Below are 25,724 nucleotides of genomic sequence, written 5' to 3'. Positions count from 1 at the left end.
TTTCAACTGCTGAAAGTAGCTAAGCATCTAAGCCCCCGCACTAACAGAGGCCAGGGCCAGCACAAGACTCTCAATGCCAGCTTGCAGAAGCCAAATAGAATCGCAAGGACCAGAAGATCTACAATTTATACTTGTCACAGTCACAAAATACTTAGGACAAAGGGATCTGGATTCAAGAGAAAAGGTCACGTTGAGAGTTTGATACATATCAATCAATCCATCTATATCAAAATTTTACTGGCACATTGCACACTTTGGGAAAGGCTATCAAAAAGTCACATACAGCTTGCAGCTAGCATTTCTGGCTGATGGTACCGTAACGAGGCCTTTGGTCCTCAAGGTCAGATAACACATGGAGCAGTGGCTCACACAGTAGAGCCCAGCCATTACATGAGCACATTTAACCCAGAAATGTACTGGGCAAGTAAGGAGCATGAACAGGTGCCCTGTGATAGGTTTATATACACTGAAATCCTACACAAGAAGTCCTAGGCAGACAATAGTTTAACTGATGAGGGGGGTTAAGAGAAAAACCTTTACTTCACAGACATGCTGGTAGAACAGAAAGAGGCATTTAATGAATTTGCCTCGGACTGCCCAGAGATTACCAGCCAGGAAAGTGCTCTTCGCGAAGGTCAAAGGGGAGACATCTCAATTGACTAGGTCTCTACTTTGGTAGGTCTCTACCTTGCTGACTCTGCACGGGCAGTTTTCAGAAAAGAGCTCACGACACATCAGAAAACAGCATGACCACCCAGGGGCTATACGGAATAGAAATACTTACTAAAAACAAGTGAAACTGCTTATTTTTAAAGGGGGATGGGAAAAAAACCTGCACACAACCCTCATGCCTAGCAGCATGCAGAACAAACCATACTAAGAGGAAAAGGCAATCAAGCAGTTCTGCACCAGTATTCTCCCAAATGCTAAGTGTACACACCATTCGGCTCTGCTATTTGGATCAGACATGGCAAAAGTAAATGAGGGGAGTAGATAAAAGTTAAGAAAATGAACACAGGTATCCAAGTGAAGAGAATCACAGCTCCTTAAATGTAGGCTGTCTGGGATTTTTTTTGTTTTGTTTCATCACACACATACACCTCTACCAGAGAGACTTAGCAAAATCTGAACAGCTTTGCCATGGAGTTTTTTATCCCAGAAGATGCTTTTGCACCCACTGACCACTTAGGAAATCAAAGCTCCAGGCCTATTTTGGGCTTCAGTACACTCCAGGACACAGTTTTGCACTGCTGAATCATGTATCACAGGTATTTGCCAATGGACTGTAGCTATTCACTTTTTTAAAAGAATCTCTTGTATTATTCAATGACATGTTCCATTTGTCATTTATCCAAGACTATTTTTTCCACAGTTTCGTCCAGAAATTGTCCTTATTTGTAGCCATTCAGACGAAAACTACACAAATCTTTTAACAAGTCCCTCAATGAGCACTAGATACAATCACAATTGATTTCATATGTGATTCATATCACAGGAGACTTTGGTATCTTAACAGGCACAACTTCAGCCGAAGCTGCTTCATCTTGTGCATGAGGCACTGTAGCCTGTCTCTGACCTTTGCATCAGTTTGAAGCACTTCTAGTTTGTTACCTGCATCTTTCCTTAGTTAAAACTCAGTATTTTAACAATCTCCATCCATAAAGTTGGCTTGAAAGATATTCAAGAGATGGAAGGAGCAAAAAAGACTTTGTTCCTACATGAACTCAAGCTAGAAGTTGCACTAAGGAAAGGACCAATGCAGCTTTATTTTGCATGGTGCCATTAGTACACAGTGCACCTTGCAGATTAATACAAGCTAAGAAGGTCATACCCCTGTAAAAAAAGCTTTTAAATCTAAATTTACTAGTGTTACTGCACCCAACGCTTATTAAGGCTTAAACTGCAAAGATCACAGGATCCTTTCAGCAGCTCGCTGAGTACACAACTGCTGCTGTTTTGTGGCAGATTATTCTGTTTCATGTCAAATGAGCAATTGTAACACTAACTATCGGTGCTTGAAGTGAGATGCCCACCTCCCTGAGGTTAGTGACCAACCTCAGCCATGCCAAAACTCTACTTGCGGCTTCAACTGGCATAAGTGAGCTCTTCAGAACGGCAACTATTCACATGACCTCCACCTCTTGGTGTGAGACAAGAAAGTGGGATTCTGAAGTATCCTGGCAAGTTTTTCATCATGCATGTGAATATCCAGAGGATATCCCAAAATTGCTTGATTAGTGTACAAACTGAATGCAGATGCTTTAGGATTTTGTGTAGGATCCAATATTTATTTCACAGAAAATAAAGACTTGTAATTACGCCTGACTGAAGATGGAGCAATCAGACTAAAGACTATTATAAAAACTATACCAAGGCCTGTCCTCCTGTACTGAAATTTGCATAAGCATAGAGGATACCATTTGACTTGATACAATTTTGCAGTGCTTGAAAGAGGAGGCGTTGCACTTATCTTCTCTCATCCCCAACTCCCATCAATCAGTTCGCAGCAGCTCTGATGCTTGTCAAACTCTTTCCCCAAGCCAGTTTACATCACTGAGCTGGCACGAAAATAATTCAGCAGAGTGCAGTGTCTTCTGATGCATCATTGAGTTGGATCAGCTCCGCTAAGGGCCTGCAAGCATTACAGCTTCAGAATGCAAATGCCTGGCCAGAAGCAGCACATGGCGAGCAAAACCTCTCTGCTTTTGGTAACAGACAGTTGTTACAGTAGATGGCCAAGTTTGCCTTCATCTTCAGTTTAAGTGAAACAAATGGTATTGTGAAGGACACCTATAGAAAACTGAGAAAAGTGATTGCACAATAAAAGGAACAGAGGCATCATATTACAAAAGGCTGAAACAGTGTTTCAATCCATTTTGCTTTATGAACTTTTGTTTTATTTCACAATCTGAAAGTTGAGAGTATTTGCTTCAACCCCGCCCCTTCCATTTTTAGAAGGGGCTAGCACTACCTCCACCCAGACACCATCTAGCTCAGATCGGTATACTTCTGGGGAGTTTGGGTTTTTTGTTTGTTTGTGGTTTGCTTGGGGCTGTGAGGGGTGGGGTTTGTTTTGGTTTTAATATAAACAGGACACTAGAGAGAGTTAGGTAGTATACACAGACAAAAAGCCACCCACTGAACAACTGTATCAATGAAACATTTATTCCTCCCCAGGTTAAAAGAGTATTAAGAAGTTGGGAGCACCAGCTTGCTACTCTGTATTCCTCCTACTATATCCTCAGTGTCTTTCTTACACAGCTCTTTGCAAAACAGTGAGAAAAATTCAATAGCAGGCCCTACTGAGAGTGAGAGAAAGGAAGTCTTCATCTACCAACTACCAGCAGCTCCTTTGCAATATTCCCATATTTCCTGTAACTGCAGCATTCATCTTTGTTTCTCCTGAAGCCAGTTAGCACAAAGGTAAAATAGAGACAGTCATGGTTAGTTTCTGCTACCACAAATTCCAACTTCAAAGAACAGTGACCAAAAAAGGAATCAGTTCTGGGTTTGTTTTTTTGTTGGGTTTTTTTCGTTGGGTTTTTTTTTTTGGGGGGGGGGGGGTGTTTGTTTGTTGTTTTGGTTTTTTTAAGAGCTTCAAAAAAAAAATATCAAACACACACTGAATTGTCAATATTCACTATGCAGATTAAAAGAAACACACCACAACCTGTGACAGGCAGATGCGTATGCTCATAGGAGACCCTACCCCACCTTCTCCGTATCAGCCAAGAGTTCAAAGTACAGTAGACACATGACAACACCAGCCAAAAGCTACAAACTAAGAGAAGAAATTAAATTTTGGATCAGTTATTCATTAACTAATGACTTTAAAGGATTTTAAAAGTTCCTGGACTATGTTCAGAGACACATTCCAAGCAGCAAACAGAACACTTTCTCCCTTTTGCCATACCTCAGATTTAAGCAGATTTAGTCCTCCAATAGTTACCTGGTAAGACTCTTCTTTTTGCAACAGTGGGTAAGCTAGTGCTACAATATGATTTCAGGAGATCAAGTCAAAGCAAGATTCCTTCAAGCCATCACTTGGATGAGCCCTTCCCCAAAGCTCAACTAGCAGGCCACTGCATTCTCTCATTCAAGTTCTTCTCATGCCCACTTACATCGGGACACCAATAAGTTCCCTTGATAACTGCAGGAAAATTTGTATTGAAAAACTGTTACCTATATACACTTCTTTACAGCGTAGAAATAGAGTAGCTGGTTTACTCATCCCTCAATAAGCAAGAAAAATTTGACCTGTTATATTTGTGCTCAAGCCAAGAAATACAAAGGTAAATGACTAAAACACCAAATTACTTTTCTCCTGCAAGGAAAAATCTGAATTACTCACCCTGTTATACATGTATCTAAGCATGAAGTCCAGCAGAAAAGATTTTCCTTTGCGGAAAGCTCCTGCTACAGACACAACTACTATGTTAAGATCTTTGATGTGTTCCTGAAGCAAGATTTTTTCCAATGCTTCTTCATCTAATTCAAAGTTATGGTCATCTTCATGAGCAAGAACGATCTGTATGGGGCGCGGCTTATCCAAATCCACCTCATCATCTGAGTCTGGCAGGGCGTCCGAGTCAGCTAGGGCATCCTCCTCCTCCTCTTCCTCATAATGCTTACCTGAAAATTGACAGGTTACAATACATTAGTAAGTCAGACCTTAGGGCCTTAGACACTTCTTTGAAGTGAAGCCTTGAGCTGGGCTTTCAGTCCCAGCAGAGTGATGTTCTTGGGAACACACATATGCAGACAATGAGATCAACAGCAGTTCCCTATCCGTTTTAGTGAGCTTTGCATATAGTCTATATTTCAGATCTGCAGCATTCTGTGTTTTAAGAAATCACAAAAGAAAACCAGTTTTCAGCATCAAAACCCCTTTTAAAGGCTCCTTAAGTATAACTTCCATCAAAAATCAAGGGCGTTTCTTATCTGGAAAAAAAAAAAGAATTTGTTTAAAATAATCTCCAAAGAGGGCCAAAACAGATCATTTCTAGATCATCACCACCTTATACTATCGTAAGTGGGGGAAACTGAAGAAATAATCAGGGTTTTCTGTTAGTTTTGCTTGCCAACATGTACAGGCAAGACCACTGATCTAGTATGTAACCCCAGGATTACACATATCAGGAGATTAAGTTCCTCTCCAATTCCAACACATTACACCTGTTCCAATTCTGAATACAGCACAGACTTCAGAGTGACTATTCACTGCTTGCAAGAGGATAAACTCCTGAGCATGTGCAAGGCCTAACACTTCTGGGATAAGAAAAACAAAAAAACATTGAAGTAGTTTCTGGATTCATACTCCTCCCATGACACATCATTAAGCAAAATTTAGTAACAGTAAGTACCAACTCTTTCAAAAAGAGTTAAGAGAATATTTTACACTCAATTTAAAAATCAATACCCTTTCAGGATCAATCAGTAGCTCAAAGAACTGTTAACTCAGATGAAATTTAAGTTACTAATGAATGATTAAGGTAACACGGCCCTTTAGACATACAGCGCAATAGCACCAACATCCTATTTTCCTAACTTCCAGAATTCAGGAGTTACTGAGTTAGAGACCTGAAAAAAAATCAAACTGACCTGTCCAAGATGAAGTCTCCTTCTTGTTCAGGTATTACAACTTTATCACTGGCCTGATTCCACTTTTCCTACCAAGCATCTGGAAGCGGTTTTGTGCCTACAGAAATGCCTCCAATTCCAGATTTATATTTCACTAACATTTACTCTACCAGAACCCCATACAAACAAACCTGACTGAGGCACCTTCCCAGGAGTTACTTACCTGGGAACATCACTAAATGAATCTAAGTACCCTGGACTGCTAGCCACACTTGCGTTTCCATGCACTACTTTAACAAACAAGCAAGCATCTCTGGTTACTTGATGCACTGCATGCATATGTTACATGGCAGCCATGCTTCCTGTAGAAGCAGCCCAAAAGCAGTGTTCTCTCGCAGAAGGTGTCATGAGGCACCATGCAACACACCACAGTTTAATTCACTCATGTCAGAGACCCTGCTCATACCCACTGAACCTGCCAAGTCATTCCTGCCAGACTTTGCATCCTAGATACCATTCTCAGCAAGACTTATGAACAGTGCTCCAATGCGCTCTGTTTTATGGATGTAATGATACACTTAAGTTATTACCATCAACTTGAAAAACTGGTAACATGGTGACCCTGGAGTTCTTCCAGTGACTGTCTCTTTAGCTGATTCTGACAATGTTTCACTTTATTGCAAATCACAGAGGACATTTCCATTTCCAAGCATCAACTCTGTGCTGCCTCAAAGGCCAGTGGCACTAAATCTTTAAAAAAAATTGTTTGAATATATTAAGATAACGTAGTAGTACTTGGTTTGAACAGGAAGTAAACTTGAATGCTTAAACCTTAAGCAGCTAGAACTAAAAGCCAGTGTTATCCAAGTAGGTGTGCAAAACAGCCCCTAGCATCACCCTAACTCGAACTGGTTGACAAAGCAGGCCAAAAAAATTCAATTGCACCAGCAAGCCTGACAGGTGAAAGGAGTAACTTTAAAAAGAAAAGCTGTCAACAGGACACCAAACTATACAAACTACATCAACACAATATTGGTCACCACTTCAGAAGAAAAACTCCCACCTTTGGCCTAACACATTTGTACTCCCAGAAATTAAACAAGCCCTTTTTTGAAGGAGTTTACAAAACAGGTTTTGCCCCATATAGGTAGCATCCTTTGTAGGCCTTGAGTGCACAGCCCAAGTGAGGTATGAATATTTTAACAGTCAGAAAGAAAGCCTTCAGTGTCACAGCCTAGAAACATAAAGCAAATGATTCTATTGATAAAAGTATTAAGACTAGATCACTCCAAGAACAGATGCCTGAGTTTTAGCACACAGATATTCACACAATGTACTGAAGTACCTGCCTTCTACATACTCCCCAGGTAACAAGTTTAACTTGATTACTTAAAACAGCCTTACATTCTTTTATTCAAACCCATACATCAGCTGCAGTAAGGTATCAGTTCTGTAAACTACGGTAGACTGTAAAATAATCTGAAGCAACATCTGCAACTTCTCTTCATTTACTTGGAGCCTGACATTAATCATCTCTTCCTACCTGGAAGTCATCAGAACCTTAGCAGACCTCAGAGCACAAGTTGTAGCAGAATCCTTTCACAGAGCATAGCCACCCAAAGCCTCTTCAAGCCAAGACGCTTTCTGAACAAACAAGTAGAGTGGTCTTTTATCACTGGTTATTTCTAAACAAACAGATTCTCGCTATCACAAGTAGATAGAACTATCAAGAGCTTACACACAACATGCCCATGAAAAGCTCAAAGCATCTTGTTAACAGTATTCTGCACCCCCGGAGCTCACTTAGCTCAGAGGGGACAGGAGAGAAGTTTAATCTTAGGTCCGATTCAATTCCTATTAGATTTCACTTACCAGCAGAAACTGGAAAGTCAAGTCCAGAGCATCAAGTTGGGTTTTTTAATTGTTTTGGGTCAGGTTGGTTTGTCAGAGGTTTTTTGACTAGCCAGCCTAACATGTCTGAAAGCTCTCAGCCTACCTGAAGAACAGACCATCACTGCCATGAATCAAGCACTTTAGAGGGTGGAGAACTACAATGTTGCCAGATATGAAGGAAACTTGATCCCTCCAGAAGAGCTGGTTTGATGACTTCACCCTGAAGTTGCAAAGAACACCCTTCCCATCACGGGATTTTTAACTAGTTAGCAATTACCAAGACAGATACTGCACAAGTTAAGCATGTTAATTGCAGCACGAGTGCTACTGCTGGTCCCAGCAATGTATCAACATATGCTAACCTGTCATGTGCTCCTAGGCAGATGTCGCAGCCTTTGTGGTTCTTTGTACTACCTTCTGGCTGCTCACCCTGTTACTCTGGCTAGTCACTGCCTCAGGCAGCACTGGAGTACTTTGGAAGCCCTTCTAGAAGGCTTCAGCATCCTGGGCAGAAGGGTCACATTCTACTTCCAAGAACTACTTTCAGAGCAGTCTCTCAAAACAATGGTCAGGACAAGAAGTCCCACTTCACAGTCCAGTGTTCTGCAAAAGCTGCAGAAGCATTGTAGTAAATTCTGCAAGTAGTTCATCAAATAAGCATGCTGATAGCACTGTCAAATCAAGTCAGGCCAGGAGTTAATGAAACTCGGAACATGAAGCCCTACTCCTTACTTCACCCTCCCTTTCCTCACCTGCCCCAGCACAGTCATAACATACTACCTGAAACACAGAAAATAAGTGGATTTGTCCTAAAGCCCAATCTAAGGGCCACAAACTGCTCTGGGTTCTTGCAATACTCCAGTCCCAGCAAATCAAGTATAGGAAGGGATGAGGACTAACTTTGGAAGAGGTGGTGTTCACAGAATGACTGCCCCTACACTGAAGTCCTTCTAGCCAACTGGACAGTAATTTGGACTTGCAAAGCTCATGGCAGCCTCCCTATACAGGTCTCCATGACAACACATTCAGTACTGTCACAGAGGCAAAGCAACAGACTTTTGTTGTTTTGGTCTTCCTTTTTTTTTTATAGTGTCTCTTAACACTTTAAGGGGTCCAGTTCCATCCCAGTAATTGGGTTATGGACCCAGCACATCCACCCCATACATTTACAGAGAGCGGTCATTTCAGAGGCATGGCTAATGGCTCCTTGCACTGCATGCAGAACAGTCAGGCCATGCTGCCTCTGCCAGAGTACTACAGACAGGCTGGTAGATTCATCTAACTCACAGGGCTGTCTCAATGCTGTCAGAAATCCCCACATGCACAAGAACACTGGACCTCAGGCTTTTAGTACATACAGAAGGGCTCTCATCTGTCAAAGCATTTGGCAGTGGAGCTTGTAGCAGAGTGCTGCAGGCCTAGAAAGTCATAGCTACATTTTTCTTTCTTTTCAAGATACTCATCTGACCTTTGACGCTTTAGTACTACTGATATAACACACTCCAGACTACAGTCATATCTACCGCTCTGGCTGGAGCTGATGCAAAAAGATCATCAACTGGACTTACCCCTGAAGTGTGTCATCCATTCAGGCCTATTACTATGGCTGTTTGCTAATCACTCCCTACTCCATTTTGGCTTCCTCCAACCTGAATCATTCAATTAGAGCATGTGAGCTAATGGACAGTTCTGACTGTCCATAGTAACTTCTAACCCAGGTCGAACAGGCTAGGAAATACAAGAGAAGCAATACTGTATAGCAAGACACAGAAGCAGACAGACTTGAATGGAAGCACATATAGCCAAGAAGATATTACCACCCAGTTTCCCTAAAAGCTCTTCACTCAGCAACAACTACAGCAGGACTACTATTGACACTCATCAGCTAAGTATCCAGAACAAGCACCTTTTGTTGAAACGCTAAGCCAGATTTTGAGAACAGTAGCTTCTTGTGTATGTACAGACTATACTTCAACTGAACAAACTCAGCTAAATAACCCACTTCTTGTAGTATGAGGTAAAATGAAAAGCTAATTCCTGCTTCCCCTAAGTACACAGCTAGTAGCTGATGACCTGTTTGTTCTGCAGTGTAAGAACATGGGAATGAACAGTCAGCTCAACCTGCATGTTATAAAAGTCAGAGACAGCCTGCTTTAAATGCAAGTTCCTTCCTTTAAGCACATTAATTCAAACAAAGTACCAACATAGCTACCTTTAAGTTTCAACCCAAGTACAGCCTGAGCTTGTTAAACATATTACTGACATTCTTTACAACGAAAAAGCGGACTAATTGCTAAACTCAGTTTGTTTTAGATACAGTACAGGTTTTTGATCAACAAGCACTGAATGACAACTAGTAATTGCTTCTCTGGACAGCGGGTTGGACACAGACCACTGCACACAGCTGCAGCACAACATTAAAATAAATTTAAATCCCATTTGCTTTCTAGTGGCTTAAGACTTGAATTATGAACAAAGATTACAGAAGTCACTTTCATCAGCATAGATGGCTCTCATCAGTACTCCTTCCATTTCCTCCATCACAAGGAGTGACTAAGACTTCACTGTACATCAAGCTAGTAGTCTTATTTTTGTACAGAAACCTGCACTTTACTAGAAGTCCAACTTTAAATCAAAACTTCCAGTATCCCTAGATGCTTCAGTTCTCAGCAGCCCTGAACACTTTTTTTCCTGGTGCTCTACAGACACCACATGTTTGCGTCCGTACAAAAGCAATCTAAGTCTCCCCCTCATAGTTCAATACAGATGGACGGTAGGCTCCCGCACACACTTTGATGGTAAAGCAAGCTGAGTGGGCTACACTAACCTCAAATCATCTGGCTTGAAATCTTGTTCTACCTCCAGGGCCTGAGGGAGTTCACAGCTTGAAACAAAAGCTTAAAATAAGGTATTAAGAGGAAAAACTGTTGCACCACATTTAAATGTAACACATTCTCTCAGAGCTTCACCTAGGAAATTTTCCTTAGAGAGAAAGGACACGAACTGTTTAAATGTTTCTTGTTTTGGTGTAGTGAACTGAGGAAAGTGTAGGCGTGTGTAGGGTGTAGAAAAAAAAATAGGTTAACCTTCAAACCTTATTTGGACAAGGTAAAAAATCTGGTACATCTACTGAAGAAAACAGATCACTAGATTTAAGTCACAAAATTGTCCTCCCCTTTCTCCAACAGTCCTACTCCACGCAATAAACTCACAGCAAGATCGACATGAAAGCTATGGGGCTGCCACAGACCTTAATGCATCACTGCTTTCCTACCGCTAACTAGCAAATACTGCCAAGTAGCTCATTTTAAGGCCAGAAATAATTAAATGCTTTAAATATTTCAGCTATAAATAGGACTGATGAGCTAAGTTCCAAAGACTTGTTTGGATAGCAAATAAGACGGACAGATGAGCAGGGAAGAGGGGAAGACACATTTAACTCTTTCTGTTCCTTCAGGGCAATGGGATCTTAAGGGACAGATCTAGAACTGTTACATAAACTGTGAGCAGAAGCGAGAAGTACCTGAAGCTACAATTCTGCCAGGGAAGGGGAAAAAGAAGCTATTCTGATGACCTAGATACCTATGAAGCGTCATAACTAATCAAACAATAGGCCTGTCTGCTCTTAAGTGCTTTAAATTGCTTCTCTGTTGAATGGCCTGCATGCATGCAGCAGCAGACAGTTCTCCCATAGCTATGCAAAATACTGATAAGCTGACATTTTGCATTCTTGATTTAAGGGGACAGAAAAACTAGAGGGAGACTTCCTTATAATGAAGAGGTACAGCAAAAAAGTTAACCTTCAAATTCAGCTATTTTCAGCAAATGCACACAAGTAATATCAATAAGCAGAGACTAAGGCAGAAGCAGCACAAACCCTGACACAACCTCGTAAGCAGCAAAAAAAAATTTTATATATATAAAAGGGTTGCTTTTCTGAAAGCACATCCTGAACTTTAGTAAGAAAGATGTTTCTCCATAGCTACAAGGAAAAACCTGGAGCATAGGGATAGTGACAAAGCATGCTTCTTATCCTTCTTCCACTCTGCCTAAAACCCACAGCTATTATTAGCACACTCACTGAAGGACCTAACAGGATCTCTACCCACAGTAAGGTTTACCAGTACTTTTCCAGCCCCCTCAAAGAATGCTGCTTTAGAATACTAAGACTAAAGCAGACGAAAGGACTAGAAGGCCTCTTCCTCATCTTCTCTCCCCTTTCTTACCCATCCCCCAGGTTCTTGAACATCGGAATGAGAATACACCAGATCTGACAATGCCCTAGTTCACCGTGGACTCTGGAAATGGCAAGTGAAAGCCCTTTGTGAACACTGCAGGCTAACTGGATCCTTGCAGGCCACACAGATTTAAACTAGGCAGACTTCTGCCTGTACTTCACAGTGATTTTATTTAACCTTGTTGCTCACCCAAGAAGATTAACTGGTTTAGGCCATAACTACTTTTTATGTACCTTGTCATGGTAAATACACATATTCCTTACGTTAGGAGTTGAGAATTTAAACAATAATCAGTTAACCCAAACCAAGATTTTGAGTGAAAAGGACAGGAAGAAAAGAGTAAGGCGAGAGATGCCAACTGCAATTACCCCATGTTTGACCTTTAGATTAGCAGCCAGAATAGGTTTAGTCACCCAGCTGCATCTGTACCACGGCCACAGAGGACCTCAGCAGCAAGCAAAGCAAGTGCTCACTTCTGCCGTACAGGCAGGTATGCCAAAGGGCCAGTTTTCACACTCATTTCCAGGATAAACAAGCTGTCAGTCAGGAACACCAACAGGTTTAAGGGAACAGAGCAAGCCAAAGAGGCTTTCATTTTTCCTTTTTGATCAAGCAATGCTTCTAACAATCTGACGCTTCTAAGCAGGTGATCTTCTGATCTTTTAGCCCAGCCTCCAGTTTATACTCAGCTTCCCACCTCCCTGCAGTTCCCGAAACTAAGAGAGCCTCCCTCCCAACTTCTCCAGCACTGAACTCCATAATTCCATTTTAATAAAAAGTTCTACCTTTCATTTCAAAGAATGAAGAGTAGTACAGGGAGAGACTGGGTTTACCTTAACACACTGCCTTCTTCGTAGCTAGCAAAACTGAGGCAGTAACTACCTTCAGACACCTTCACGGAGTATTTTAATACCTCCTACCTCTCCCTTCTCAACTGTTCTTAACCTGGTAGTGTCATTAACACACCCATCAGATAAAAGGGAAGTGTGACCAGGGGAAAACACAACACGTGCCAACACAATTAACACCCAGATCAACAATCTGAATCAAAACAGGAAAAGGCCCACAGAAGTCCCATTTAGACAGAAATGAAATAAAAAAAAAAAACCCACCACATTTTGCATGTGTTCACTTTATCTCCACTAGAGGAAGTGATTTTTCTCACACAGCTACAACAAAGGTACTTTTCATCACAGTCCCTGATGCTAAGCACATAAAGAGGCCTGGATTGTCACATCACTTCCCTGCAATTAGCATGTAATAACTGATACAGCACCTAACCACGTCCATGTAGTTCGAAGCCCTGCAGCTACTCTCCACAACTCCTGAGCCTCTGCCAGGCATCTTTGCTGTTGCTGCTCAAAAGTCCCTTGCTAAGGCAACAGCTCAAAGTACATTTATTCTGCCAATGGGACAGTACTGGTAACTGTCGCCTCCTTTCTCCCCTGTTCCCTCTTCAAGCCTGTTTCCGTAGCACAGCTGAGACTTAGCCATCCACTCACACAAGGGCTCTCCCACTCTTTCCCATTTCCAGTACCACACAGTACCACACTAACTTTCCTGCTAATTTTGCCACACCTCCAATGCTGCTGCAAGTCAGCTAAACAAACCAAAGCAGCAGAAACAGAAATTAAATATGAACAGTTTTCTACAAACTGTATCACCTCAATAAGAGTCCAACGAGCACTAGAGCTGAAGACAAACAAAAAGCAGAGCTATGCAGCTTCATCTGCAGGGCGTATGGTCGGCTCAGCTGTACTGTTGAACAGTACAGGACTGCTGCCCTTTGTGTTGGCACCACCGTCCGAGGTCCAGTCACCAACTTATCTTGAACAAACACAAGGTGATGTGCTGTGCACTCCACAGCCTCCAAAACAGCTGCACCAGCACAACTGAAGGGGAGGCGCAAGCTCCTTTCCTGGGCCAAAAGAAAAGTTCAGCTTCACAAATTAGTGAACCTGGAAAACTTCTCCAGACTCTCAGAACTCACAAGTACAGTTAAGAAGCATGTTCACGTGGAGACTGACTTAGTGATATGTGATAACACTGCAAAGTGGGGTAGACAACTGGGCTGTAACTGGATCAGACTGTGTGTTGCCAAGGATGCATCCAGATCTGGAAGAGTTCAGATTTAGGCTGGACTAGCCAACACATTTGTTAACCTTCACTTAACAACAAGGTTTCCTTCCTTTGCAAATGGAGGTTAACACTAGCTTCAGTTTTGTCAATAACATCGGCTAGGATGTGGAACTGGTGGGAAGACCTTGAGCTTGGCATAGTCCTTCCTGCACTAGAGGAGCATTCCCTTGAATGTTCCTACTGAATATACTGAACCTGCTCAGAGCTGTCTCTGCTAAAGAGCAGATTAGAAGAATTTTGATTTCAAAGTCACCAGTTAAGTTTTCACAAGGACGCTGTAAAACACTTACACTTTAGTCACTCTGTTCCATGCAACAAGCATCAGTTCAAGTATCAGTTCAAAGGGCTCAAGACTTACCTAAGCATCTTTAGCATCACTCACAGAACTTGTTACCACAGAAACCTCAGCCACTGCTAGCAAAGCAAGCATCTTAAGAACAGTAGCATTTCTGGGTTTTAAACAGCATTTTCCTGCGACAGCAAATGCCGTTGTTATGTGTATGCTAACTGCTGCTAGCTAGTCAAGCCTATTGGCAACTATAACATTGGGGGGAAAAAGAAGAGAGTAATACCTGAGGTAAATGCAAGCCACACCATCCTCCTGAAAGGAACAACAACAGAAGGGGAGCTGGTTACTACTTCTCTTTATTACAAGTTGGACTAGTCTGAATACATCTAGCCAATCTAACCGCTTTTCCACAGGACAGCACACCACACCATATACTGAGACTACAAATGGTTTTAGTATTCATCTTTCACTTGGGTGGAGAAGAAGAAGGAAATACAATAATCTGAAGACTGTATGTTTAACACCCCCCTCCAAGCAACAGTTTAATCTTTGCAGATCATACTTGTTGTCCTCATTCTGTGGATCCACGAAATCTTTCCTTACAGTGTACAGAGGGCAAACACTGGGGAGAGAAGTCTAAGTTCAGAAGACAAAACCAAACAGAGGTAGCAGTGTGTTGTTCTTTAAAGCTCACAAAAGCTTAATCTAGACAGTTCTAATGCACTACAGAACTAAGAAGTCAACAACAGTTTAGACTACAGAACAGCTCAGTTTGATATTTGATTAATGAAACAGTGATATGTCTGCAACTCAAAGTACTTAGACTGGGACTCTAAGAATAACATCCAGTCTATCATGAGCCAACTTCCAACCTCTTTAAAAGCACCAGATCGCATTTTAAGGATCTTCTCAAACAAGTAGGATTACTAGGAGCATCTGAAGGTTCCACAGCAATCGCATCTGCTATCTAAACGCTCATAGTGGACAGACAGCATGTTTTTTTTTCCATTGAAAAAATTAAGCTTAACAGCAGAAGTTGCATTTCTTAATGCTCCTACCATCATTATTTTATTTTGCAAGATTTTTTTTGCCTTTTAGATCTCAGAACATAACACATGCTAAGTTTTCAGTAGCTACTTACTTCTACAGCACAATTAGCTCTAGGAAAAAAAAAACCAGTTCCGCCCCCCAACTCCCAAAAGCATTACTTACTGCACTTTTCCAAACAATGTTTATACTAAGTAGTCTAACATACTAGCATTTAGAAAGATCTCCTTTTAAGCATTTTGTACTGCATTCCCTCCCTTATCCTCATGACAAGCTTAAGACTTTGTTGCTTGGAAGATAAGTGATGACTGCCTTGAGGGCAACTTTAAGGCCATGTTTAGAATCACACTGCTGTTACTACAAGAACAATTCCTTAGTATTAGTTCAGAATTACAAAGTATTTAAGAAATTCTCTCTTAAAAGCAAGATGACTTCTTGTTTTAAGAAAGTGATTTCATTATATCAAGAACTTTAACATAATATTCTAGAGCGGTCCTTTTCACTACTACTCTATGTCTAAGCATTATGTTAAAGGAAGCCAAGCTTCTGCCTCCCTGCCTAGCAGTTCATGTACTTCAAGTGACTGTTCCTCCCCAGAAACCAGTACCGGGATGATTTCTGTATTAGACAGAAGATTGGTACTTTTCACTTCCCAATTGTTTAAGGTTCAAAGGTACAAAGATGGTACCTTTCACTTCCCAATTGTTTAAGGTTCCCCAAGTACACAACACTACACAGACCAAGATAAATAAATGAACAGCCAGCAGTAAAGGCCAAAAGACCCTTTCTTACATTTACCTGAGGAGCTAAAAATGCAGAAAGGGTTGAGGAGGGGAAGAGAATAAAACACAGCATGCAAGTTTGCAGGCAGTATTATCACAGGATTGGGCTTACAGAGACAGTTAAAATAACTGCACTTATTCTTCCACTCAGCAGTACCATCTTGTTTGAGAAGATAAGAGGTGATAACAACTTTTCCAAGTATGCACAACATACAAGAAGTAGCCCTAACATGTCAGTACAAGCAGTTGACACATGTTCTCCAGCATGCTTCTAATTTTTAATCCAAGGAAAACAGTGCCCTGCTGTCCTGGAACCATTACACAACACATTGCTCAAGAAACACTTCAAATATTTTACTGAGATCAGTAAGAACTTGTAAATTCAACACTACTATCTCTAAGGTGATGGTAAAAAAAACCATATTATGATTTGACACTAACTTCAGACTGGAACCTGATTCTGATCTCACTTCAGCAACAACTGCATAAGAGCAAATTAAGCTCTATTCTCAAATACCAATCTACTTGGAATCACATTCTACACTCTGTGTCTGTAATCTGTACATTTTATTAGTTCAGGTCTTCAACTCCACTGCCTTCCAGGTTTCAGCTTTTATTCCAGTCTTTTAAGAGAAACCTGCCAAGACGTGCAGTAGCACGCAAACCCTACCTTGCCATGGAGAAATCACTGGTATCTAGGGCTGAAAAATGCAATCAGTCATTTGCTCATTGTCTGTGCTGAAAATACATCTAGAACAAGAAAAAAATATTAGATGAGACATCTCCCCTCCTAGCAAAAGCGTGTCAGAATATCCCTCATACCATACACAAGCCATAAATAGTGGCCCAGTAACCAAGCTGTAAGGAGAGTCCTTTCCCAAAAGGCAATTTGTGCAGTCTTATAGCTTTGACAGTTCTCTTGCCTGTTCTCCCAGGATGCAGAAGAGCAGGGTAATTCTTTTAAAAGAGGCTGGTCTTTTATAAATCATTTCTGCACATGCCCAAATGGACTTCTCTTTCACTTTCTATCTGATTTCCTATTAGCCCTGTTCATGAGTTCATCAAGCTAGCTCCTAAGACAAATTCCAATATCCAGCTCACCTGCATTCATGCAGGTAACTTTTGTCAGACTGCCTTGGATGCTATATGGCCCAGTGATGCCATCTTTGGTGTCAAACGTTCTGCTTTAAGTTCTTCCAACCTTAAAGAGGAGCCAACTATTAACCTTTTCAAAATTAGCACAGCTTTTTTTTTTTCTGTTTAGTTAATGGAAAAGGGAGAAGAGACTTATTTAGCTTCACAGATCATACTAAGCACAAAGATCTACTATTTTCACACTAGAATGAGATACAAACTAGTCTTGTTACCTCAAGGAGTAACATCCCCATGGAGCGGCTGGAATTCGCAGTGACAGACTCCAGGCAAACTAACTCGAAAGCTTTAGGATATGTAAGTACACGAACAACCTGCTATGGGGGTAATTCATTAAGTGAATTTACCAGCTACAGCACTATAATGGCACATGTACGCTCCCTCCCAAATGCAAAGGGGGAGGGTAAGCGCCTTGCTTTGCTGCAGAGTGAGAACTCCAGTTAAACACCAATAGGTAGTTACTTGCCTACCATTAGTTTATACCCTAGACCATCTCCTAGTAACTTGTTTGTACATCTACAGAATACAATGGGTGTTACCTTCCAGCCTTAGGAGATAAAGTCAGTCAAATAAGAATTAACAGTGTGGGAGGAAAGACAGGTTTTTAAATTCCTCATACTTCATTCCAGGTTTCTTAAGTGGGCAGAGGATCAACTTCCAAATTTAAATGCCTTCCGAGCTCCTCCGACTTACACTGAATGTGTTTCAAAAAGCATGCTTAGCAAGCACACAAAATGTTGCTTTCCTGGAAATGAACACTGCACAAAATACATTCACTTTTTTCCAGAAATAAACAGAAGTTAAAGATCAGAGAAGTTAGCTAACAATGCTCTCAGAACATTAGTCTCTATTACATATTAATTTGCTGCTAGAAATTATTTTATTATAATCCTTGTCCTAACAGACATCACTCATTTCATATCAGTCATTTCTTCACAGCTAGCTGAAATAGCAGACATCAATCTGAGTGATGTTTTCATATATATTTCAAACTTGCTCATCTGTTTGTTCTGGTGTTTCAGATACAAATTCCAACACCATAAATGTATTCATGCAAATCAATTTCCTACACAGCACTACAACCTCAAAATCAGCTACAGCAGGAGATAATACCCTTCATGTCAAGAATAACCTTCCAAAAAACAAGGAAAGCTACTTCCACCTTTCCTCCAGGACACATCAAGAAGTTCAGGTTGCTGAAAATGTTTCGAGAAAGACACAGTTGTTCTTCAGTATGAGTAAAGTCTTAAAAACCAGCGTAAGTACTTCTGAAAACTTCCAGTTGTTTATAAATGACAAATACAGCAGGCCTGCCCATGCAGAAGCTTAGAAGGCATTTTTGTGCCTTGTTCACCTTAGATAGTTGAGATTAAAGACAAAACCTTAAAATACTAATGATTGGTATAGTAAGTTTGAGAAGTTAATACAGGATTTAGCAAAAAATTGGAAAACTGCACTCAAACTGGCAGCTTGCAGATCACACTGTAGGCACAGCATGAAGCAACAGAAAAAACAAGGAAACAATTCAGTCCAATTTTAAAATTTAAAACTTCCCGTTCAAAGACTGCCATGTCAGAATATCAAAAATCTTCCCCAGGACAGGGCCTGCTCATGACTGCAGTGCAGCAACAACAGCAACTTCGAACTTCACCTTACATAGAAAAGTTAGATTTAAGTGAAACTTGGCAGTTTTCCTTACGAATGTCCTTGGAACAGTTACAAACTTCTACAGACTGTGCTAAGAAGTACAACAGTCTATCAACAATAGGCACAAAGTTAAAGCTAGTTTTATCATAGTGCTGCAGGGAAACCTGTGACCCAGCTTACACTGGATACTAACACCACTGCGGTTCACTACCAAAACAAGAAGCACACAGAATTTAGTTTACCTGCACTTCCATCTGCTTATTACATCTGGTTTTGCAGTTGGGCAAAAGGCGAAGTCAGAAAGGATGCAATATTGCCATCAGGAGATAAGTGCTCTTCTGTCACATCGGAGGAAAATCCCCAGCCCTCTTTCCCTCCAGCAGACCCACTCTTATCCACTCTAGCCAGCTTGAGGTAGCATCCCTACTCTTATTAGCACAAGAAGAGAAAACAATCCCTCATCTATCACAGTATCTTGACTCCAGCCAGTGGTACTTTATTTATGCAGTCAGTAAGCAAACATTAATCACTGATATTTAACCAAAACACGGGGACTACAGTTGGCACAAGGTACCTGAGAAGTATCAGCACTCCTGCAAGACCTGGCTCAAGCATCCTTGTCCATCCAACATGAACAAGATCTGCTTGGCCTCCTAAACTAGGAGAGGCTGTCGTATTTAAAGGAATGCTTCTGTGATAGTTCAAGTAAACCTGTTCTATGCTAGAACTAATTCAAAATGTCTTTAAGCTGCAGGCAGATGAACATGAAAAGGAAAGACTACAGCCTTCCTCAAAACCACTCCCTGCTTTCAAAAGAATTCTTTCTGAAATACTACAGAGTTATTGCTATTCTTTGAGGAGGAACTGTAACATCATTAGTGACTTTAGCGTAAGCTAGAACATAACAGCTACTAAGCAATGCTTAGTGATGGTACAGGTGGAGTTACAGGCCTCTCCTGCTACATTTCTCGTAACTATTCCAATCTACCCCTCTGCTTTACTTCATTGTACAGAAAGCTCTTTCGCAGGCAGATCATCCATAGCTGTACATGCAGACCCTATCAATTAAGTTGTTCCATGCCAACAGTACACAAGCGACTTCAGTGACATGCACTTTTCCACTACTAATGATGACACAGGCATGTCAAAGGCCACTTACTACAGATGTGCCGGCGCTTTCATGACCCTGAGAAAGTTATGCAATAATCTAATGCTTTGAGATTATTAGTGGTGAAAACACAGAGAACCACCAAAGAAAATTCAGCATTGCTGGGGGAGGGGGGGGAGAGAAACCAGTACTCAAGCAGTAAAGCAGTACCATGCTCTCAATTTCAATCTCTGGACTCTTAAATTATTCAAAAAGCAACGCTGCCAAACAAAATCAAACGTTTCGACATGCTCAGAAGCGTTGCCTTTTCCTCCCTATCAAAAAAGTCGGTAGAGAGCTACTCCGCACCCGCCGGTTTGCAGCGCAGTTAGATCTCCCGGTCTCTAGCTGGCTTGCAAACGAAGCAATTGAAAGCAATAGCGGCACGTGGCATCTGCTAGATTTTGTTTAACAGCGCCCGGTCCAACCGTTCTGCTTCCAAATTAAGTGAGAGTTACACAACAAAGATGTTGAAGTAGTTCAGCGTCCTAGCGCGGTGCGAAGAGCCCCACACGACCCAACTCACCGCTGAAGCCAGCGCCGCCCTCACAAGCCCTGGCCGCCCCCCCCCCCGCGGAGCACGGCAGGGAGAGGGTTACAAGCCCTCGGCTTCCAAGCGATTCTTGAGAAATAACCGTGCCAAAAAGCCACACCGCGCAGACTCGAGCACACCCGCGGCCAAGCCCGCAGCCGGAGGCGCGTCCCATCCCCGCCGGAGGACGCACCGCAAGGGGGAGCGGCGGCTCCTCGCGGGGGACGGGCCGACGCGGGTCAGCCGCCCCCTCCCCGAGCTGTCCGGCGCGGCTCCGAGGAAGCGGACGCCCTCCGGGCTGCCCCGCTCCGGCCCCGCGACCGGGTGGCCCCGCCGGGCGGAACGAGCCGCGTTCCGGCCCGCGCCTCCCCGCGGGGTACACACCGGCGGCGGGGCGACCCGGCCCGGCCACGCCGCAGCGGGGAGTAAGGTCACCGGCCGCCGGGCCGCAGTCACGGCCTCCCCGGCTCCGGTACGGGCGGCCGCGCGCACGGCGGGAAGCCCCGGCCGCGCAGGGAGAGCGGGGTGACCCCGCTCGGGAGCCAGCAGCGCGCCGAGAGGAGCGGCCGCGGCGCCGGCTCCCCCGCCGCTCCTCGAGGGCGAGCGCGGAGGCTGGCGGCCGCCCCCGCCATTTTGAGGAGGGGGGAGACACCGGGGCCTCCCCCGGCGCCGCCCGCCGCCGGGCCCCGCCGCCCGGCCCCGCGCCTCCAGCGGGGGGCCCCGCCGCGGCCCCGCCGCCGGCCCGCGCCCGCCGCCGCCCGCCCGGGGGGTCGCGTTACCTGCTGGGTCTGGCCGTCGGCGGGCCGGACCCGCGCGCCTCACCGCGTCCCTTTCCGCCATCTTGTCCGGGTTTAAAATTAACTCGCTGTGACGTCACAGCTCCGCCGCGAGACCTTTATCGCGCGCCGGCGGCGGCGGCGGCGGCGCGCGGGAAGGGCGGGCCCTAGCGCCGCCGGCCGCCCGCCCGGGGAGGGGCGGCGCACGCGCAGTCCCCCCTGCCAGCGGCCCCCCCCCCCCCAGGTACCGCCCGCACCGGAGGAGTCCCGTATTCCGCCTGCCGCGTGAGGCGCAGCCCCGGCCGCGGGGCCTCTCGCCGCGGCGGGAGGGACGCGCGCCCGCCCCCGGTGCGGTGGCGCGGCGGGCGGGGAGGCCCTGGGGCCGCCCGGAACCCCTCAGGGTGAGCGGCCCTCGCCGGGCACCGCCCGCTGCGCCCGGCGCAGCTCGCCCGCCCGGAGAACGCGGCCGCTAGCGTGCCACCGGGCCCGTCCCTTCAGGCCGCGCGATGGGCTCCACCCGCCCCGCCGGGCCCTCGCTGCCGGGCCACGGGGACAGCCAGGAAGGGCGGCCCAAGCGCGCTGCGCTTCTGGCAGCGACCCGGCTCCTCAGGCGGCTTCCCGCTCCTGCGCTGGGGCTGGGCACCCATGGAAGGGCAGCTCAGAAGCGCAGTCAGGTTCCCGAGGGACCAAACGTTCCTGAGTTGTGGAAGAGTCCCATTCCTCTAAACCCAAACTGCCCGCACTGCGTCCTTCCAGGAGCCCGGCGGCTGAAGCTAGCTGCCCTTACTGTGCAAAGCCTGTGGGCCTGTGAGGCTGCCTACTGCGAAGAGTCATGCAAACCGCCACAGTCAAGTTTGTCTACATGACCTGATGACGATAACACGTTTGTGTGATAAATCAGCAGGTGAAGTGGGCAACAGCTTTGCAAAAACCCCACCTCACCGTGGTAATGCTCTCTCCAGAAACCATTTTTCCCAAAGTCTTGTGCTATGCTGACTTGCTTGGTCCTAGAGATGCAATGTCTGAGTGACAGCAATCAGAAAAACCAAGCAGACTTTGGTTCTGCTGGAATGGAAGTGGAGGGAAAACTCATATCTTCAAAGCAAAAGCCAACGGGCTGTTGTGGCACCTGGAAGTGCTTTCCAGACCTTCTCCAAACCCTGCTTTTTGTCCTTTACAACTGAGGTAGCACAGAAGGGTCTTCCTAACGTTAGAAGGGTCTTCCTAACGTTGGGGTCCATTACACTTGGTGCTGTGCTTACAGTGGCAGTCCTTGCCTCAGAGAGTTTAAAGGCTAAAACACATTAAGAAGACATTACAATGTCTAAAAGATGCTGTAATCACAGCAAGTGAGAACTGTAGTAGGATACAATGATCAAACTAATACACATTAAATTCTAGTTATGCCACTTGTAATAATAAAATATGCAATGTTGTAGAACTGTCACAAACTTTATTATTTACATCAGCATAAACGGAAGCAGGAGCCAACCCCCTTGGTACAGAAGTGTGGGTATGAATGCTAGAAAAAAACTGCCATTAGACTGTTACAGTTTAATACCCTCTACTTACCTGGGGAAAATGAGTGTGCAATTGCCTGTCCTTCTAACCTCATCCTAAGTCAAGAGGAAAACCTTTCCTGACATCAAGAAGAAGGCAGAGCACACTCTACATATAGAGGTATTTCAGAGATACACAAGAAATCAGGCAAAGGGAAATCATACTCTGAAGAAAAACACATTGAAATCTAGAAACACTGTCACCTGACAGACTTAAGCTGCAGCAGCTCAATGTGAAAACTAAAAAACTCAGGGGGAAAAACTAAAATACTGAAGAAGTTTCCCAGTTCTGCTGTTAGTAAACAGCCTTGTTTCTGATCAAGTCTGGAACAGTTTACGCGGAGAATAGTTTGAAATAGTGCATATGCAGACAGATAGATTTCTGCTCCATGCAACAGGATTTGCTGCTGCTGTAATGTGAGAACAGAAGTCGGGAACTTGGAGGTCAGAAAGCTCAACCTTAATTCTGTCCTTTTATGTCTGCAGGAAGGAAGGAGACGTTTTCTGAGCTGAGGATTTTGCTATCAATATGTCATCACCTAGCTGGAAAGGTCCCCATCTCCACCACACTCCCAGCTGCCTGCCACCTTCCTCTGAGCCAGGCTATGCAAGGAGTTAGCACTGAAACTGCTTGAGCTAGCCATGGATTTGGCCTGAAAGGAGTCTGGTAGTAACTGTGCAAACCACTGGCAGGCCGTGGTGGGAAGGGACTGCCGGAGCAGGAGGATGCGTCTAACTTGCAAGTGGAGGCTGGGCCAGTAATCCCCTCAGCCAGTAAAGGCACAGTTTTGCTCTACAAATATCATCTTCTCCTGGATTTGGCCACACTGGTTTAAAAAACTCTGCTGTTGCAAGCTTGCCCCAGACCCACTTTGGGTCAGTCAACACCAGCAGTGCCATCAGTGCAATGAGCTGGCTCTGCCCAAGGCAGGGGCTGCTCAGCTGCTCTGCTGGGAGAGCTGCCCCCTCCCGCAGCTGGAAGAGAAACTGATCCACCACAACGTCCCCTGGCTTTCGGCATGGCATGGCAGGGAACAGGACAGTTCCTGACCCACGCAGGCAGAGGCACTCCTGGACACTAGAAAAGGGCAGATCAGACTCAGGTTCTTTATGCCTTTCTGTATAAAATGCTTCTCTCTCTCTGTCAGCTAACCTGCGCAATGCTGCTGAGTTTGTTTAAGGTGACCTGCATGATGACAAATCCATAAGCCAAACACCCACCTGAAACATGCTGAACACCACTCCTGGGCTGGGGAACAGAGCAATCTCCCATCTGGAAGGGCTGAGGGTCCTGGGACGAGCTGGAGAGGTCTCTGTTGGCCGTACCGCACTTCTCAACGTCTTTCCTCATCTGCTTCAGGCTGTAGAGTCCAAACTAGTGACAATGTGAGTCTCAGTCTCCCCTCCAGGCTACACAGCGCTGAGGACAGACAGCCGTGAGATAAAGGTGGTTCTTCTGGCAGCCCCCACCGCCTGGAGCAACACGGTGCCTCCGACCCCTGGGGCTGCAGTCCCTAGGGCCACCCACGGGAGAAGACTGGGGAGGCAAGGAGGGGTCAGCCCTGCAGTGGTGAACAAGCGTTAGCACTGGGAGCAGCCAGGGCAGACGGTGGCCAGCTGCCTTCCCACCAGACACCACCAAGGGAGCTGCGTCACTCGGGCAAGCTGAGATTTCCCAACAGTCTCCTCTTGGGAAATCCACCTGGATCTCAGGCTTGCTCCCAGAGGCAAACATACGTCATCCCAGAGTCTGGAAAAGCCCTGCAAGGCACCTCGTCTCGCTCTTCTCTGAGAAACGCCCGGGCCACAGCACCACGCCCCTCTACTACTCATGGGTTTCGTCTACTCACAGCTTCCCACCGCTTCCAGCTGGAGCCCTCCTCCCTGCTGCGCAGTGCCAGCAGGCGTCGAGGCTGTGCTGCACACCCAGCCCCTGCCCTCTCTGCAGCTGGATCCTCCCCTTGACTCTCTCTCCTCACTGCCAGTCTCTGCGCCCTGCCCACGCGCAGAAACACACTGCTTGGTCCTGCCCAGGCTGGCTGGTGTTTGCCTCACCACCTCTGCAAGGATCCCAGTCCCATAAGCAGGCAAGCTGGGTTTCCTATGCATTTTTTCTGACGTTCGCCATTCCCCAAGAGCATCTCCATCAGATTCAGGGGTGCCTTCGTCTGTCACACAGGCAATCTAAAGGTTGCCGTGTGTCACTAGAGCACGCCCAGCACAGCCCTGAGCCTGCAGCTACCTGTGTGTGTGTTTGCGTGACCTGGGGCTGGCCCAAGCAAAGCCAAGGTGAGACTCAGCATGGATCCAAACCTGGTTCTCCTGCAGGCTTCCCTGCAGAAAGCTCCAAGGAAGCAGAGAGGCTGTTGGGAGCAGAAAGCAAGTTGGGGAGGAGGGGAAAAAATAATTTACCAAATTTCCTGAACCTGCAGCTGTCCCACATGCCCAGAGGAGATGCCATTTTAGCTGGCAGCAGCACACATGCTCAAGAGACAGCAGGCCCTCGCATACCACTCATTTATAGCAAGCCGAGTGGGAGACACGTCCCATTCTCCCCTGGTGATGACTCAAGAGCTGCTTCTCTGGGGAGGAACGATGAAATAACATTGAATTTTAGCTGTTGTCAGAGCAGCTTAGAGCATGTTGCTAGGCACCAGCTGCAGGAATTGCCTGCAGGTGCTTTCGCAGGAGGGGCTGGTCCGGTTTACTGGGCTGTCCCAGCACAGCCTGAGTGCCAAACACCTCTGAAACGAGCATAATCCATTCTCAGCCTGAAGGACCTATTGCACAGTCTCCCCAGGATTAAGGGTTTAAACTGAGAGGCTGTGGCACAGCTGGGGGAAGGACAGTGGGCAGACTCCAGAGCCGCACTTGCCTGCCTGATACATGTTAGAGGGCTCTCTGGGGCGGTGGTACGCAGCCTGCCTGCAGACATGGCAGTCT

The 25,724-nt window shown here is 45.0% G+C and overlaps 1 protein-coding gene across 3 annotated transcripts in view; it reads right to left on the bottom strand.

Annotated features, from left to right (window-relative positions):
• The window catches only part of ATL2 (atlastin GTPase 2), a 43,045-nt gene extending 18,676 nt beyond the window's left edge, over positions 1–24,369 (bottom strand). Inside the window, exons 1-2 of one of the 3 annotated variants that reach the window (XM_075413410.1) lie at positions 24,003–24,369; positions 4,352–4,632 (exon numbers count right to left, since the gene is read on the bottom strand). In XM_075413410.1, the coding sequence (XP_075269525.1) occupies positions 4,352–4,632; positions 24,003–24,132 (411 nt within the window). In that variant the 5' untranslated portion in view covers positions 24,133–24,369. Of the gene's footprint in view, positions 1–4,351; positions 4,633–21,225; positions 21,336–24,002 lie in introns of those variants that run through there. The other 2 variants (XM_009945723.2, XM_075413411.1) reach the window with 2 other exon arrangements.
• Between the last annotated feature and the right edge of the window lie 1,355 nt (positions 24,370–25,724).

The sequence above is a fragment of the Opisthocomus hoazin genome, chromosome 2, assembly GCF_030867145.1.
Source record: "Opisthocomus hoazin isolate bOpiHoa1 chromosome 2, bOpiHoa1.hap1, whole genome shotgun sequence".
NCBI classification, from domain to species: Eukaryota; Metazoa; Chordata; class Aves; order Opisthocomiformes; family Opisthocomidae; genus Opisthocomus; species Opisthocomus hoazin.
The sequence above is the reverse complement of the archived record's forward strand: the minus strand, read 5'-3'. Positions and strand labels throughout refer to the sequence as shown.